This window comes from Tigriopus californicus, chromosome 6 (genome assembly GCF_007210705.1).
Source record: "Tigriopus californicus strain San Diego chromosome 6, Tcal_SD_v2.1, whole genome shotgun sequence".
Taxonomy (NCBI): domain Eukaryota; kingdom Metazoa; phylum Arthropoda; class Copepoda; order Harpacticoida; family Harpacticidae; genus Tigriopus; species Tigriopus californicus.
In genome coordinates, this window is record NC_081445.1 from 9125291 (window position 1) to 9142242 (window position 16952).

Genomic DNA, 16952 nt, shown 5'->3' on the forward strand with positions numbered 1-16952 from the left:
TTGCGGAAAGTCAGCTGATACGTAACACCCGCTATGGGGACTTTTAGGCAAGCTCTGGCAGGTTCGTCTGTTTGGTGGTACGAGAGTCAGGGCTTCAAGCACGTTTTTGAGAAGCTGACCCTTCTGTCATATTCCTATTTCAGAAAAGGTCAGCTCCGTTATAACCAGCTAGAAACGCCACTTTTGCATCACTGGCATTGGCAGGCAAGTTTGTTAGCTTGTACCAGCGCCTGCCTAAATATCCGAATGGCAGAACTAGAGACTAAACAGAACTAATCTTTAAGGATAACTAGAGAATGAATGAATTTAGTTTTGTTTCCACATTGACTTGCTTATCGTTTCATTTGAAGTAACACAAAGAAATAATCTGAACGAGTTTTGTAAAAAGTCTCATAGTTAACCAGTTTATTTACAAAATGAAATGAAAAATTATAGTCAATCTTGCACGTTGGATAACATAAGTAGGTATGCATAGAATATTCCAAATACAGAAATTAACAGGACCGCTTGGAGATATAATTATAAGATTGTGAGGAGGTTCTCTTGCAAATATGTAGCGACATCTAACTCTTCATGGGTCGGGTACTTGTTAATTGTTTTCATCTGTCAAGCAATGCTTGTAGATCCATTTATCTGTGTTGGGGCCTAGTTTTCTTTTACAAGCACGACATTTTGTTACAACAAACCCTGAACAATTTATCTAGCTTCTTCGTTCCCATCAGTTGTCCATTCTTGTGGCAGCTTTCCTCAGCAGATAATTTCAACCATGGCCAAGTGGACCCTCGTAATTTTGTGTATCGTGGCCTTGATGAGTGGAATCCAGGGCCTGCGACATCAGCACTCTGTCAAAATGAGGTTTGCATCCCATGGGACTGAGGGTATATTGGAAAACCGAGGCTTCATCGTTCCATTAATCGGTTCCGTTTTTGTTGTAGAAGCAAGCGAAGCTCGATATTTGACTTAGTGGATCCGTTCAGTTCGCCTCAGCATGGCCGATATTTTTTCCATCGAGGACTCATAGACTCGGCTGTGTCACAATATATCGACCAGTGGAACATCGTCCATACGGATTTTGTAAGAATTTTGTTTCATGAGAAAGATGTGTCATACAAAAAAGGCCATAACCTTTTTATTGCTCATTGATTCTCAGATGCTAAATGTGGGGTAATTGCAAACCTAATAATAGTTAGTCTTTTTCAAGTTGAAGTTGATTATATGGGATAAAAGTTGCAAAAAAGGACATGTTTGACCCCTGGCAACGTTTACTCTTTGACATGACATGCTCGGCATACAATTTTATTTGAAGCGTTCTTCAGGAAATTTCCCCTTTTTGTGCCCTAAAGAAAGGGGAGTAAGACAGAATAAGGAAGATAAGCTCCTCACAAAGTAATAGCACTCGAATAGTGTGAAAAAGCTCGAAAAAGTAGGAAATATGGCCAAAACTCAAAGTTCTTTTGAGACTTCAATGTCAATTTATCAATATTAAATTGAATAGGTTTAGTCAATTTACTGGTACAAACTTTTCGTCATTTTCTGCTCGATCACGTCCAGTATTTGTGTCTGGAATTAAGCTACTCTCTAAAGAGCGTTTTGAGACTAGAAATAGCATGGAATTTCATAATCCAGAGATCTAGCTCTTATTTCCTTTATTTGTCCATTTTCAGTCGAAAATCTACCGAGGTCTTCGTCCTTTCTCCGAGTTCCAAATTGGGAAAGCTCTACTCAAATCCGAGAAGCAGAGCGGTGGATAAACCAGGTCAGGACCAAAAACTTCGTCCAGAGGAGCTCCTATTCGCTAATGTTTATTTTGGATAGAATTAGATTTGAAACTAGACAAAAATAAATTCCTCATCTTGGTCATTATAATTCATGCATGAGTCGAGTTGGTCAACTGGCCGCTGAGGCGCTATTCGTTGAGGTAGGCAGCTTGGATTTGTTGGCGATCTCGATGATTTGAACTAGACATCGGCCGAACTCCTCCAGGATCAGAGACTCTACTTGAGCTTCATCTTGCTGATTGCGCTCGGATTCTTCGGCTTGAGCCAACAGACATTGACACGTGGCCTCCACGACTTCGGGATTGATGAAACTGAAGGGTTGTCTGAAAAGTGGAATGGAACAAAATTAACTCTAATGTTGAGCGATACCCAAAATGGAAGCATTCATTCAGTTGCATTGAAAATTCTTTAAAATAGTACAAATATCTATTCAGTCACTAGACGCTATTCATAACAAGTAATGTCACTCTAAATAATCTTAAAAATAACAATATTTTCAACCAAAGTTTGGCGAGGGTGTGGTAAATGAATTTGATATTTGTCCAGGCCTCAGAAAATCCGAATTATGAAGATTTTAAGCTGAAGAGACAATTTAGGGGGCACGCAGAGAAATACTTTTATCATAACCGAATAATTGGATCATTTGGCTCAAATACACTTTTTCAATAGTTTCATTCACGAAAAAGGTATTGAAAGCAGTGAAATAGCATTATTGTACCATAATTGAAGTTGAACTCAAAAAAAGAATCTCTTCATTCAGATAGCCATGATCAAATGGTTAAACCCTTGAAGGATACAGTATTTACTAATAACGCGGTTTCTTCAGAAAATAAACCGATCGAGCAATTGCCGAACTAAAGCCATTCTCTAGCATATCTAAGCTTCGAAATGTAAGATAACTGGAAACATTCAAATTCACAGACATTTTTAAATTTGTTCCCTTGCTCGATTCAATTACGGCAAACGATATTGTCAGAGAGCACCGGTGCATAACAAACTAGATGGCGCTACATATACTTACTGACGGATAACTTCAGAACTTTACAAAAATTGATTTACTCACTATGTGAATCAGAATAGGCCCTGTTACCTTTGACCGTATTTATAATATTTACCAATGTAACCGAGCGCCAAAAAAAAACGATTTCTCAACACTTTGGCCCAATATTTGACCTCATTTTGCGCATAACAAGGTTAATCAAGCGATTTCAAAACTTCTTTAGATCATTGTCAGGGTCAGGTGGACTCGATATCAAGTTATATATTGGGTCAAACGGTCAAATAATCAATGTGGAAGCAAAATGAAATAAATGCCTCTAATTTTGCCATTGGTTGCTCTTGTTAGGGCGATATCTTATGGCGAAGCCCCAAGAATCGGATTTACAACCACGATATATTAATTACAACACAATCCAATCTTAATACTCTTACGCTACCCATATGTCCTTACAAAAAGTCGTTGTCCAATCATTTATATGTAGCTGGGAAGCAATAACTTCTTACTCATTATAAAATCGTGGTAATAAATGTTATCGATTACGCAACAGAAAGAGGGATGAGAATATTTCATATTACTAGCTAATGTTTGTTACCATCTCAAGCTATTGGCAAAAATCTCTCGACAATCTTGTGAGCGGCTAAACAGGCGGAAGTTCAAAACTAATGGCGTGACTTCGTCAATGACTAGTGANGCTCTTGTTAGGGCGATATCTTATGGCGAAGCCCCAAGAATCGGATTTACAACCACGATGTATTAATTACAACACAATCCAATCTTAATACTCTTATGCTACCCATATGTCCTTACAAAAAGTCGTTGTCCAATCATTTATATGTAGCTGGGAAGCAATAACTTTTTACTCATTATAAAATCGTGGTAATAAATGTTATCGATTACGCAACAGAAAGAGGGATGAAAATATTTCATATTACTAGCTAATGTTTGTTACCATCTCAAGCTATTGGCAAAAATCTCTCGACAATCTTGTGAGCGGCTAAATAGGCGGAAGTTCAAAACTAATGGCGTGACTTCGTCAATGACTAGTGAATCATCAATTTTTGGTCATTCTGCCCCTTTCTTCATTCATCAATAGTATTGCCCAGGTCATTAAACCCCCTTTTAAAGAAAAAATTCCTGGACATTCAAATCAGATCCATCTCTTCCGAACCTGTATTTGGGGTGCTAGGATCGGAGGGGTGAACCTCGCCCGGCCAGCGAAGCTAGTCATCACATCGACCATATATGGTTCTCATAGGCAGTGTCATAGTTTGTATCAGAACCAACACGATTCCAACTCCTATCACGGTAGTCTATGCATATGCGTGCTTGCTTAAGTATGTGAGTTTGTGTTTGTATACGTACTTTGAGCCGTTGGGGTTTTTGCTGAAGGCACTGGCACTTGAGGCCAAGCCTTGGCCGAGTTTGGCTTTGAGACTAGGCTTGATCTCCATGTTTTGTCGAAGTCCGGTTTCCTTCTTGCGACCCGTTTCCTCCTCCACGTTCTTGCATCCCATGCACTTGCAGGCGTCCGTGCACGGGATCTTGGCTTCGTAGCATTCGCAATAGTTCTTCAAACATCCAGAACGTTTGCAATTGCAGCCTTTGTTGTGACGTCTCTCACCGTCATTGGCCAAGCGACCAATCTGCGGAAACAATGGAACATGAGATTGAAATGCAATCTATGATTTGCATTCACTCCCATTAGTCGAGCTTAATGAAAAATATTTGATGTTTAATTTCTAATTTGGTAAAGAGGATTAAGGAACAAACCCTTCTAACGATTGATGCAAAACTGTTATTGGCCATCACAAAGGCCGCCCAAAACCTGCATCCTCCAAATTGTACAAATTTTAAAAGAAACTTGCATATCCCAAATTTTTCTGCAAATTTTGCTTTTTTTCAGCAATATTTGACATTTTCTAGTCCACTATCCCATTTCAGCTCAAAGATATCAATATTTCTGCAGTTGATGAAACTTTCCATGAATTCAAGTCAATTTTAGAAATAAAATAAATTATGGTCAACAAAAGACCAAATATATTTATCTGCAAGTTTTGGCCAGGCCTAGTCATAACCGCGTGTTTCATATAGGAATATGAGCATCCCCAATATATAATATTGGGGATATTTGTTTAACGTTCTGTCTATAAACTATTTGGTCAAAATCATGTCCAAAGCTGGATTCTTGGATGATCAGTTAACCCGTCTCGTCTCAGATATGAGACGACTGCCACAGTGGTCGAAAAGCCTTTTTGAAGGTTCACAGAAATATTCAAAAAAATCCTGATAAGTTTTAGCCATATGGGCCAGGATGCAGTAAATCAATCAGATCAAAATTGCTCCTTATAATTTTACGAGGTAGAAAACTGGAAAAGATGGATTCGAATATTTTTCTCAACACTTCATAATGCTTTTTGACCACCGTGATGAGACCGGTGAGACGAGAGGAGAGGAGACGACCGTGTCCAAGAATCCAGCTATGCTCTGACTTAAAAGATGCTCCCGGATCAACACCTACATACATACTCTCTAAGAGCATTTACAGTCAAGGAATAAGAAATAATTCGAGGCAGAGGACACATTTCAAAAAGTATTTTTGTTTTTTTTTCTTCCTGGCCAGACTAGCTTGTTTCTCGTTTAGAACCCTGCGTTATACAAATAAGGTCAATAATTATATTACCAACACCTGAGCTGAAGACTAAAATCTTGCAGTTAAAAGCAAACTCAACTGTATCTTTACATTCTTGGCCGCTGCTAAGACAATAAAGTTTAATCTACCTTAGGTTTAAATGCGGTTGGATTCCGGTCCAAGCATTGCTTGATGGCTTTTTGACGATCCTCCTCATGGTCAAGGTTGTTGAAGCAATTGACACAGTTGCAGTTATTGCAAAACTCTCCATTAGCGAAGCAATCACAATACCTAAAATAAAAATAAAAAAGACAAATTAAAACTCGATCAAAATCAAGCTGCTGATATCAAATCCCTCCAAATTTTCGACTTACAACTTCAGACACTGGGATTTGGTACAATTACATGGTTTACGAGGCCTCACTCCAGAGGGTTCATACATGGTTGAGGGCATGGGGGAGGTGGTGCCCTCTGTCTCCATTGAGTGTCCACCCTCGTCAAAAGAAGCCGGAAGAGGGAGCAAATCATTCTGAAGGGCGGTCTTGCTGCGGTCTTCTTTACGATTGAGGAAAGCTTCATAGAGGGCGTTAGTGCTGGCATTGGACTGGAATGGTTAAGGTCAAGACGTTGTAGGGGCTTTGGGTTAAGAATGGAGTAAAACCCGGTTCAAACTTGGATTCGCCATCAAAGAGAACAAGTATAACATGACAGTAATTTGTGCTAGGCAGGGTTTGAAAGATATTGCAACTCCTTATAAAAACTAACGTGGTTCCGTAACCTTTAAGAAAAACTAGCGTTAACGATACTTATGCAGAAAAAGATGGCCTAAATCTGCAAAAAAAGTGTTTTGGACGGTTTTTTTATGTTTTGTAAATATGAGGTGAAACAAATGACGAATATACAAGGGTAGAGGGTACAAGGGTTCAAGTATCCAAGCTTTGGTGGATTAAGGGTTTGATTTGATTTGGATGTAATTATAAGTACAAGTACTTTTTTCATGGTGGGTTCATCTTTGGTACATGCCACACCGATCAGGTGTAGATTAGTTAGTGACTAGGACATGCAGTTTGAGGTAACAAATCACAGGGGATAAGTGGGCAGCGACTGGTTGATGGCGGACTTGAAAGAGCTAATTTTTTGGACAGTTCGAGATTCAACGGGGAGAGCATTGTACAGTTTGACAGCATTGATAATAAAATGGTTGCCCTGCGCAGGAGGCCGAAGGCCATGTCTTATTGTGCTTCGAGTGGCTATGGGAAGATCAACTACCGGAAGAAAACACTTATTTATTTCTTTTGTTTGATTATTGAGAATTTTCCAAACTTCCACCAAACAGCTCTGAATTGCAATTTGGCTCAGTGAATGGAAGCTATTGACGGAGAAAAGTTGCTCTATTCTAATATGGTCGTTACTTGTTTTTCCCGACAAGAAGCACATTACGTCATGGAGAGCAATCTGGAGTCGATTTTGAGAGCTGTTGAGTGGGTCTTGTTCAGTGAAACGCACTTGTAAGTAAATTGCCGAGCAGTAGCAGATTTTTCCATAGACCAGACCATGGACCACGTCCTTCAGCGAGCTTCTCGAGACCTCGTTATGTAGCATTTTGAGAATACCCAATGTACGGTACACTTCCTTCGAGAGATAGGCAATATGTTTGTCGAAAGTGAGATTAGACTGAAACGTCAATCCTAGGATTTTGAGAAAATTTTGGTTTTCATATTTTGACAAGCATTTTTTTTCTTTTTTTTCTTTTCATGATTTGAAAACAGCTACCACAAGGCAAATATTTTACTAGTTTGACAAGAGGAAAATCAGGGTTACATTTGAAGTTTGTGGGTTTTTTTTGTAATCAAATTAGTACAATTTCGTGTTTTCAAGGAAATCATGTTCCATGTACTAAATGGATTTTTTTTCGTATTTCATATGAAATAATAAATGAACTATCTTTATCCAATGAGACAGCACTACTAGTGCTCACTGAAATTTGACTAAATAATGATATTATCCTGCTGGTTTGTGAATTCGGCACAATTCATTTACGTCTCAACAGCAATACTCTGTCATCCGGTCAAGCCGTAAAATTAATTACCAAAATCAATTCAAATTAACGTTCAAACCCATCACTAATTACTAAGATTTATTGATTATCCTTCGAAGCTCTTCCCATCAATAATTCAAACATTCATGAGTTCCATCATAAAGGTCCCACTATTCGCTAATAACCCTCTTGGAGGAAGGCTTAAGGGACTGTAGAAGGTTAAAATATTTCGTGGTAGTTTACCTGGGACTCGATCAAATGCGACTCGACCTTGACTGAGGGAAGAATGGCCCGCTGCTTCTGTGGGCTGGGTGGGACCGAGAGCTTGACACCCTTGATGGCCACAGGAAGGGGCGTGGCTTTCGCCGTGGCAGGCAATATGGGCGTATTGCCTTTGACGGAGTATGTCGGTTGTTTGGAAACCTAATTGTGTCAAAGGGAGGAGGGGTCGTAAAATTCAGATTCATCAAAGAGACAACGCACGTGTACAACGTTTGTCCACAATACCCCGCAAAAAGTGGAATTTGAAAGGATGTTTCAGTTATATTTTTTCAACTTATTTGTATTGTAACAATTAGGTCAACTTATTAACAGCTACATTTGACAATGCCATTACGGGACCCTGTGTTTTCCGCTCATCAAAGGACTTTCATGAAAGTCATATGCCCCTTTTCGTATTTTTCCGCCTAAAGTACAATTTGAGAGACAAGAGATATTGGATCAAAGTAATAGCCAAGTGCCAATTTTGTTTGAAAACTATGTTATTTTTAGAGCTCTTTTCACACGATTTCTCACGTAAATTCATGATATCGGTAGAGTCACAGATAATTCTAGATATTCTGTCTACAAAATTCCAGAACCCTCTTTTAAGAATCAGCCGAAGAAGCGATCATTTTGTGGTAGAAGTGAGGGAATCTGAAGGTCCTTGAATCCGCTCACAGACAAAAAAAGCAAGGTAGGCCCCCTTTAATTATTCAAATGAAAATCGATCCTACTCACACGAATCAAGGGGCATTCTGTACTTGGAACTATGAACAACGGCTTTAGCGAATCGCTCAGAACAAATTGGGTACACACATTGGCTCTTCATATGTGATGTGAAGATCTTTTTTGACAAGGTTCTGGTACACCATCTATACCAAATGAACATAGTTTCGAACTTACTTCTAGGTAATATTTGCAAGATTTGCGGATTTGGATTTGAAAGTACATTTAAGATCATCGATTTCCGCAGCTTCAACGATTGTGAGACTTTCCATGGACAATTACGTTTTCATCAAAACGTTTCTACCTAAGTTCTAACTAAAATAGGGCATTATTATACATGGCTAAATCGTTGTTACCACATTATCAAACTAAAGTTTAACAAGAGTTAGCGCAGCAAATTAAATTTAGTCATAGTTAAGGCAAAATAACTATACACTTCGAGGATGATTTTAAGATGATTACGCATTCAAAATGGCCTCTCTTTTGTCTGACTGAAACATATTTAGTGTCAAAACCAGCTTAGACTGAAACAAGTAAGTACTTTGATGCAAAATAGATTTCCGACCATTCACATTTCATATAACTGAGCCACCGTACAACCAAGTTTCGGCCAAGCGAACTTTGAAATACTCTCAAAGACGTAACTTTTCCCGGGTTTTCTGAAAGGTGACATTTGGCATCCACATATCCGTTCCAAGCAAAACTTTTTTCTCCGTTTGAAAGGTCGAACTGTCACTTACCATTTGTCCAGCTGGAGCGGATCCAAGCACTCGCACGTATTGGATCTTGTTTCCAACTTGAATTTGCTGAATGGAACCAGCAGTCAGAGAGGCCGCACTGGAGGCGGGAATGCGGATCATCTGCGAACCTGCCCCTTGGGACGTGGTTCGAATAAGGACCTGATTGGACGAAGAGGTTTGACTCTTCATGGGACTGGCTAGGCGAATATTGGAGATTCGATTACTGGCCGATGTGCCCAAGAGACCCAACTCTTGCGCTTCCTGAATGGTCATGGTTTTGACAGGACTCGAGGGAGAGATCATCTGAAGGCCCCCAGACCCTCCAGATCGAACCACACGGATCTGTCGCGTAGCTTTAAGAATGGAATAAAGGAGTTGCACAGCTTTAGAGCGGAAAAAGAGAGAAATCCTCTCACTCAACCTCTGTCTTATTGGGAGGTCACCTAAAAGACAGGTATGACTTCCCACCAACTTTAAATGAGTATATAAGGGAGTTATTAAATGTGTCAACGATTCTACTTTATATCTCTTTTCGTATTTACGTATTTATCACACAACTTACTAAGGTCTCAAATACAAATCATTGAATCTCCTACCTGAGGGTTGTTGTGGTTGTTGTTGTTGTTGTTGTTGGTTATGTTGTTGGCTGGAAATGACCCTAATGTTGCCAGTGAGATTAGAGATCGTGCCATCCGCATTGACGATACGAATCTGTGGCTGGGATTGAATGGTCGGCTGAGGCTGAGGGATCGACGTGCCCGGTTCCATTTTTAAAATCTGGATGGATCCCGAAGCATCTGATGTCATGACCTGCGCGGTGGAGGGCGGCAACTGATGCTGTTCCATCAAGGCCATGGATGACCCTAAACCCCCGGCCGTGATATTGCTGAAACTCGTCGGGAGGCTCAAAGTGCCGTCCGCGTTAAGAATTCGAATATTCTGCAAGGACATGGACGACAATGTGCCATCTGCATTTAACACGGAGTGCGTCTCGGCGGCGGCGGCTAATGAGGATAAATCCGTGGTATCCGGCGGTGGATCGGTTTGACTTTCCGCTACCATGGGCTCAGGTTCGAGCTGGGCGGGCGACACCTCAGCGGCCACGAGTTCGGGTTCTGGGGGGATGATCACTTTGGTTTCGGGTTGGGCTTCCACTTCCGGCTCCTCGGGTGGGGGTGGCTGTTCGTCTTCTTCCTGGATTACGATGGGCTGTCCGTCGGGGGTCATATATTGGCCCGTCTCAGGATTGTAGGTGATGGGCACCGTCTGTCCATCGGCCGTGATCATAGCGTAGCTGTTGGCTTCACCTTCGTTCTGAAATCAGGCCAAATTGTCCAAAAACGACCTTGAAATGTATGCGTCAGACATATGGAAGATAAACGAGTTCATATTTCTGCGCTCATTTAGTCTTATTCATTGACCCTATCCACGGACTCGTAGAGATATTTTTAGTATTTCTTAGATATCTCTAGAAGTCCATGCCTGATCCAAGCTATCCCCCAACCAATTTTGGGCATTCGGCCTGGATTTCAAGGTTTCCAATTGGCACATGAACTTCTTTGGCGAAGAAGCCACACTGTCTCAAATGAACCGGTTCCATATTGTATCTCCAAGAAGGTTCAATTGTGTTTTGACTTAAGCCGCCGATTCGGTTTCCTTCCCATTCTCCACCAAGGACTTTTTCCCAATACACCTAACCGAACCAAACTTGGCACAATCATCAAATGGGAAAGTAACCCAAAATGAAGTTGATCAATAAAATCACAAAGTTGTTCCAAAACTTGAGGGTCAGCTCATGGCTAACCAATCATGGACTCGTGGTTGCCCGGGCCTCACCATGGGGTCCGTGGGCGTTGGAGCTGAATCCATGGGCGTGTCCGGGTTCATGGCTGGCATCGAATCCGTCGCTTGGCTATGAGACACGCCCAAACCCAAGGCGGCCAGCTCATGGGACTGGCCGGGCGAATGGGCAGGGGGCGGGCCACTGTCAGCCGATTCCATACTGACGCGGGAGCCGAGAGCAGCGTTACCACCCGCTGGACTCGGGCACGGGTCGAGGTGGGCGGGGGGTAGAACGATGGGCGGGATTTCGAGTGATGTTGTTGTGGCGTTTTCGTCACTTGAAGTTCGAACCTTGACGCCAAAAAGCGGGACATGGACTGACTAGTGAGGCTGGTTTGAAGTGGACATGGCCGGCGGATTAGGCTGGACAGAGGTCGGATTGACAGCGGCCGGTTTTTCGAACGAGGTTGCCTTGCGCTCAATGTGGAGGTTGGGTGAAAGAGTGTAAAGTTTGAACCATCAATATAGTCTTAGGTTTGATTGAACTAGAGGGTGAACGGTTTGATCTGCTAAACTGAAAGGAAAATGAAGTGTGGTTTCTGACGGTAGGGTTAACCATTTTGTTGTTGTAGAAAATCACAACCAGTGATGTGAATTACGTTTGAGGACTTCAGTTTACTTAAAGTAATTGGGATTGAGATTGATTACATTTGACCTTTTGTGATTGAAATATTTCAACCACAGATTACCACCGCATTTTCGAGCATGAGACAAGTTTTCATTGTGTTCGATACCAAAACTTTGGCTTCCAATCAATGTTTAGTTATGCATTTGTGATGCTTTGAACAAATCAGTTATCGTCTACTTTATCCTCTAACCGCCTTTTAATTGTTTGAAAATCGAAATCGTTTCAGTTCCAATTTGGAGTTTACTAACTAACTCTTGGGCTTACAGAAGGTGCTACCAAATATAGAGGTATCATTTTTCAAAAAGAAACGACAATGATGGACGACATAACATAATAGCAAAAGTGATTACATGAACCGATTCTGATGATTTATATCAACAGAAAAAATTGTTTGTGGAACACCTAACTAAACATACACTTTTTGTCCCCAAGACAGTAAAATATATTTCAAGACAATGTTGAACTTGAACTATAAAAAGGACAGCTTCATGATCAATTGGTCGACAGAATGTAGCCTAGATTTATAAGTTCTTTAACCTAACCTACCATTTTACAAAAATGCTGACGTCGTTTGATAAGGGGAAATGATTTTTGACTAACCATTCATCTCTGAAAATATGTTGCATGTGAGGTTGTGTTCAGACAAAATAGAGATAGTTATCTCATCTGATACAACCATCCCAAGCTCTTTCTGAGCAAATTAACTGGCTGTCTTAAATTTTTCTGAAAAAAAGTCAAAAGATTTGAAAAAATGTTGTTCCATCAAACCAAAATTCTCACCAATCTGATGCTAAAAATATTGCTACAATAACAGCCTGCACTAAATAAACCATAACCTTGAAATAAACGCAGTATACTCCTCAAAACGAGTCCAGTCACAAAGCAATTCAACTGTTACAGCCTTCTTTCAAATTCATGCCCCAAGTTTCCAGTAACCGCAGAAGTACGTACGCTACTGAAGGCTGCACAACGCTTCTTAACGTTCGAGTCCCTTGGACTTGGATATCTTTAATTGGACTGGAAAACTCAAAGCTTGATTTCCTACTCATGTTTCACAGCTTTTGTATCAGGCAATGACGATAATCTATCATCAAATCTTAATTCAAAAAAATGTATTTGTTTTGATAAATACTCTTTTTTTTAAGTGAATGTGTGACTCCCAAATTTTCATCTCAAGGACTCTTCAACTATTTTTCCTCAAAATATGTTGAATAAGCCACGTTTGAACTGGTGAGTTCTTTTCATAGGATGGTCGACGATGATGTGACCTCTTTTTCCGGATATTGACATTTCATAATCCGATTGCCTTGAAAGCTTTCTATGTATCTATTTTTGGATCTCTTATCGAAATTGAGACGAGCCTTTAAGTTCTGTCACGATTGAACAAGTTCGAACAAAAAGCCTTTCCGAAGATACTAACTTTGAAAAATTTGGTCTTAAAACACTTAACTTTAGCGTGACGCTCAATTCAACAAGCTAATCAGTACCACCGCCCAACTACGTCTAACTAGAGGAGATTAAGAACACGTGGCATGCAAATAAGTGTGTCGGAATCCCACGTGACGCTTGTTTCTCGGCTCAACCGGCAAGAAAACTTTGCTTTCTCAAAAAAAAAAAGAAGAAAATCATGTATTTCGTGGGTAAGACTTTTCATAGGTAAACATGTAATTAAGTATTCCGCTCTGACAAATGCCTGCTACAAGGCTGTCACCTTCACATGGCCTGTTTGATTGATCTGCCCGTCGCATGACTGGGTGGGTTGCTTTAGTATACCGGGTCGGTACTCCTGTTGTTGGGCTTGATCCAAACCGCGATCGACACTGTTGGCGCACTCATGGCAAAGCGTGCCACGGCCTCCGCTCTGGATTTCATTTCCTCTGTCAAAGGAATGTTGGCGTTTTAGAAACCGGTTAGGCCTCTCAACAACCCGGGTCACTTCGGCATAGCCATAAGGGTCGGGAACAGTCAACCGATTGGAATACACGCTCCGGAAAGGCTGTCGAGGATTGGACTTGATGACCATGGGCAAAGAGGTCGACCAATCGGAATTCATGTGGTGTACATGTGGATCTTCAGCTGTGTGAAAGCTGGCCGCCTTTTCGAACTTTGAGTTTCTACCATGATCTGAGAGCTTGGTCTGAGGGGCAAAGGTCACATTGGACGATCTTCGGAAGTGAGGGTGAAGAGGTAGATCGGATTTCCGCCGTCTTTCCAACAATTCTTTCTCTGCCAAACCCAAAGCCTTGGGGGGAGCGAAGGACGTCCGGCGTGGGCCCTTAGGGCTGGGAAGTAAAAGACGCCCCGGTTCAGAGTCGGTGTCCTGAAAGGTGTCATTTAAAGACATCAGACTTGGTTCACGATGCCGTGGCATGAGCTGGTGGTCCATGGAGTAGCTCATTCGGCTCTTCTGAATGAACCTCTTCCGCTTTTGCTTTTCCAGCCCCAGTCCACTGGCATTGGTGTATCTGGCAGGCGGTGGAGGCGTGCCAATTTCCGAGGGAGCAGTCAGTGGGATCTTTAGCAAGTCCTTGGCCGATATCTTAGGCGCATCTCTAGCAAACATCAGCGTGGCGAAAGATGAGTCCGGAGAAGAGCATTCAACACTGGAGTCCTGGCCGTCGTTTGTCAAGCATTTCTGGCGCTCCACCACAGGAACTGGGATTGATCTCTGAGATGAGGTGGAGCGGGCCCTGCGCAAATTGGCTCTGGATCGCGTGCCAGACGCCTCTGTGGAGTCATCCGACGAGGACTGCCGGGCTTGATCGAAGTTCTGGAACTCGGCCGAGACCCTGGATTGTTGCCGCACAATGGAACGAGCCCGTCGTGTTTTCTTGAGGGAAGGTGATTGGAATGAACTTGAGCTAGTGGTCACCGTGTTCGAAGAATCGGTATAGATTCCAGCCACGCCTTTGGAAATGTTGTCAATATCGGGGTCTTCCAGCTCAGGTCCTTGAGTCTCTTTGTCGGAGGGGCCAAGACTGCTTTCGTCAGCGAGACACGAACTTTCGCTTTTGGCATCGACATCGTCCTCGCCATCGTCTTCTTCACCCAGATTAGATAACATACCTAGAAAATGATTGTCAGAGGGCATTTGAAACGCCAACTTGTCAATAATTTATGCTCCGTATAACTCGTATGGAGTGACTCTCCGTATGAATAGAGTTGAAACTAGTTCAATATTGATTTTTTGGTATGGTTACCGGGAAGCCCTGTGCATAAAATATCGGGCCCTGACAATGGATTATTGGATGATTTGTTCAAGACCCTACTTGGTTCATCGACGGTGCCAATCGAAGTTTTATGTCACAAAATGATCCGTTAACATGTCACTTACTACAAAAGTGGTTGTGTCTACATTTCTCACTTCCATTAGCATGTACAGCAGGCATAATAATGATACATCACACCGCCAGTAAGTGAGAGCCTCTTCAGTAATAATGGTATTGATTTTTGTGGACGATGTATTAAGGAAGGCCCAAAGAAAGATAAACAAAATACGGGGACGCACTCTTATGAACTTGTATGTATTTAGGAGAGAAACCGAAAATGAGGCCAAGCAACCATTCAAAATTAAATAGCTCGTCAGTGACAACTGTTACCAAGTTAAAATGTGCCAAAGAGGTTAGCAGGGTCTTAAAGTGCAAAGAAGTTAAACATTTGTTTGCAAACGCCCCTTTTGTTTTAAGTTTTATATCTACCTTATCAATTTGGTTGTGGGTCAAATTTTATCTGCGGAATGGCGTGTCTTTCATTTCAGCTCTATTTAAAACATATTTAAATCATAATATTTGTATTTGTTATACCTTGCCAAAAAGCTAATTCGATATAAAACACCATTACTCTCCTACAGACAGACAATTCGTGGCGGCGTAGTCTATTATGTTGCATTCATTTTCATTTATGACGATATCTATGAAGCTCAAGACCCAAGAGAGCCTAGGACATGAGTTTTGAAATTTGGGACAAATGTGGAGACCGTTGAGGATCTGTTCAATGAGTCAACATATTGTCTACATGATTTTGGGGTTGAAATGGTGTACTCAAAGGTTCTACACATGCCAAAGGCCAGAGACCGCAAGTTCTGTACTTACTGAAGTCAATTATTTATGATATCATCAGCGACAAAAAGCTGGGTTTTCGTTAGGTTTGTCGTCTCTTCACCCTAAATATGGTTCCGAAAGGAAGGACTATGATCCAGAGCTCTCAACTGAAAAGTTGAATTCTTCATGATCAGGTTTAGCCTCGGTTTAGTGATTGAGACTAGTAGAATACTATCCATATATAACTACTACTTATAGTAGCTCTAATTAAAACAAGACCTCAATGGCAATTAGCATGGGTCCAAGTGGTGGAAAAACTCAATTTTGTCTATTTATACCTTGAGCTGAATTGACAATCTATGGCTCTTGTACGGCCAACAGAAACTGATGTAAGAAGAGCCCATATCGAGGTCGGGAATAATAGTTGTTGGTGCAGTGCTCGTTAGGACTGAGGTAAATTATAGAATTGATCAAGTAATGGGTTCTTAACCTGGGAAGATGAAAGAATATGATCTTAGAAGAAGATAAAGGCCTGAGAACTTTCAGACTCTACAACTTCGTCTAGCAATGAAAGGCGAATTAACAAGAAAAAAGATCAAGGGGCCCTTCGTCAATGAGTAATTTGAAGATGAAAGGCCCTTAGAAATCGTAGCTTCTTATCCCTTTTAGGATTCTCTCTTCTTGGAAATCTCTGCTTTCTTTTACATTTAACCATGGGCGATCGTTAAGTGTGTCATATCGTTACAGGAAACTAAAAACACACAGCACCAACTTCGATCCAATGCAGGGGTGGGAATCCAAATCGGAGCGTTCTCAAAAAACGTTGTCTGGCTCTCGTTTTTAGTTCAAAAGTGTTGAAATTTCTAACTTATCCAATTCAACACCATTTGATGTAACTTCCATTCACATCAACGACTATTTTTACGCAAACCTTGAATAAGAAGCGCATGCTGATCAAAAATCTCTTTGTACTATATAGACCCTTTTACACCTTGAGGGGGTCAATCAAAGAAAAAACGAGTCTGTTGGTATTAGATTGAACTTAGCCCCTGACAAAACAGTTCATAGGAGAAAGGTCTGGACCGCAATTGTCCCTTAACCAGTTCATTGAAGACGACGGCGCAACGCCATTTGACTTCCGTGCATAAAATGCCTTTCAAACCTTACCATTTCCTGACAATGCTTTAAAATAAACTGTTTAGTCAACAAGCTACAAAGAGTTATTAATAACCAGCGGTCGGAAAGATAATTTTTATAGGTTGCATTAAGT

The 16952-nt window shown here is 41.2% G+C and overlaps 3 protein-coding genes across 3 annotated transcripts in view; 1 reads left to right on the top strand and 2 right to left on the bottom strand.

Moving 5' to 3' along the window:
- The first annotated feature begins 698 nt into the window (after positions 1 to 698).
- Positions 699 to 1868, top strand: LOC131882124 (uncharacterized). The gene is made up of 3 exons (XM_059229178.1): positions 699 to 855; positions 936 to 1074; positions 1665 to 1868. Exons 1-3 carry the CDS (start codon positions 767 to 769, stop codon positions 1749 to 1751), a joined length of 315 nt encoding a protein of 104 aa, XP_059085161.1. The 5' UTR covers positions 699 to 766; the 3' UTR covers positions 1752 to 1868.
- On the bottom strand, positions 1787 to 11332 carry LOC131882123 (protein lin-54 homolog). The gene is made up of 8 exons (XM_059229177.1): positions 11009 to 11332; positions 9769 to 10486; positions 9173 to 9525; positions 7689 to 7868; positions 5782 to 6011; positions 5557 to 5698; positions 4141 to 4421; positions 1787 to 2101 (listed from the first exon to the last, which is right to left on the bottom strand). Exons 1-8 carry the CDS (start codon positions 11171 to 11173, stop codon positions 1888 to 1890), a joined length of 2283 nt encoding a protein of 760 aa, XP_059085160.1. The 5' UTR covers positions 11174 to 11332; the 3' UTR covers positions 1787 to 1887.
- A 1921-nt stretch (positions 11333 to 13253) lies between these two features.
- LOC131882643 (uncharacterized) overlaps positions 13254 to 16952 on the bottom strand; it is a 6879-nt gene continuing 3180 nt past the window's right edge. Inside the window, exon 2 of the mRNA XM_059229857.1 lies at positions 13254 to 14708. Coding sequence (XP_059085840.1) covers positions 13339 to 14708 — 1370 coding nt within the window. The 3' untranslated portion in view covers positions 13254 to 13338. The remainder of the gene's footprint in view (positions 14709 to 16952) is intronic.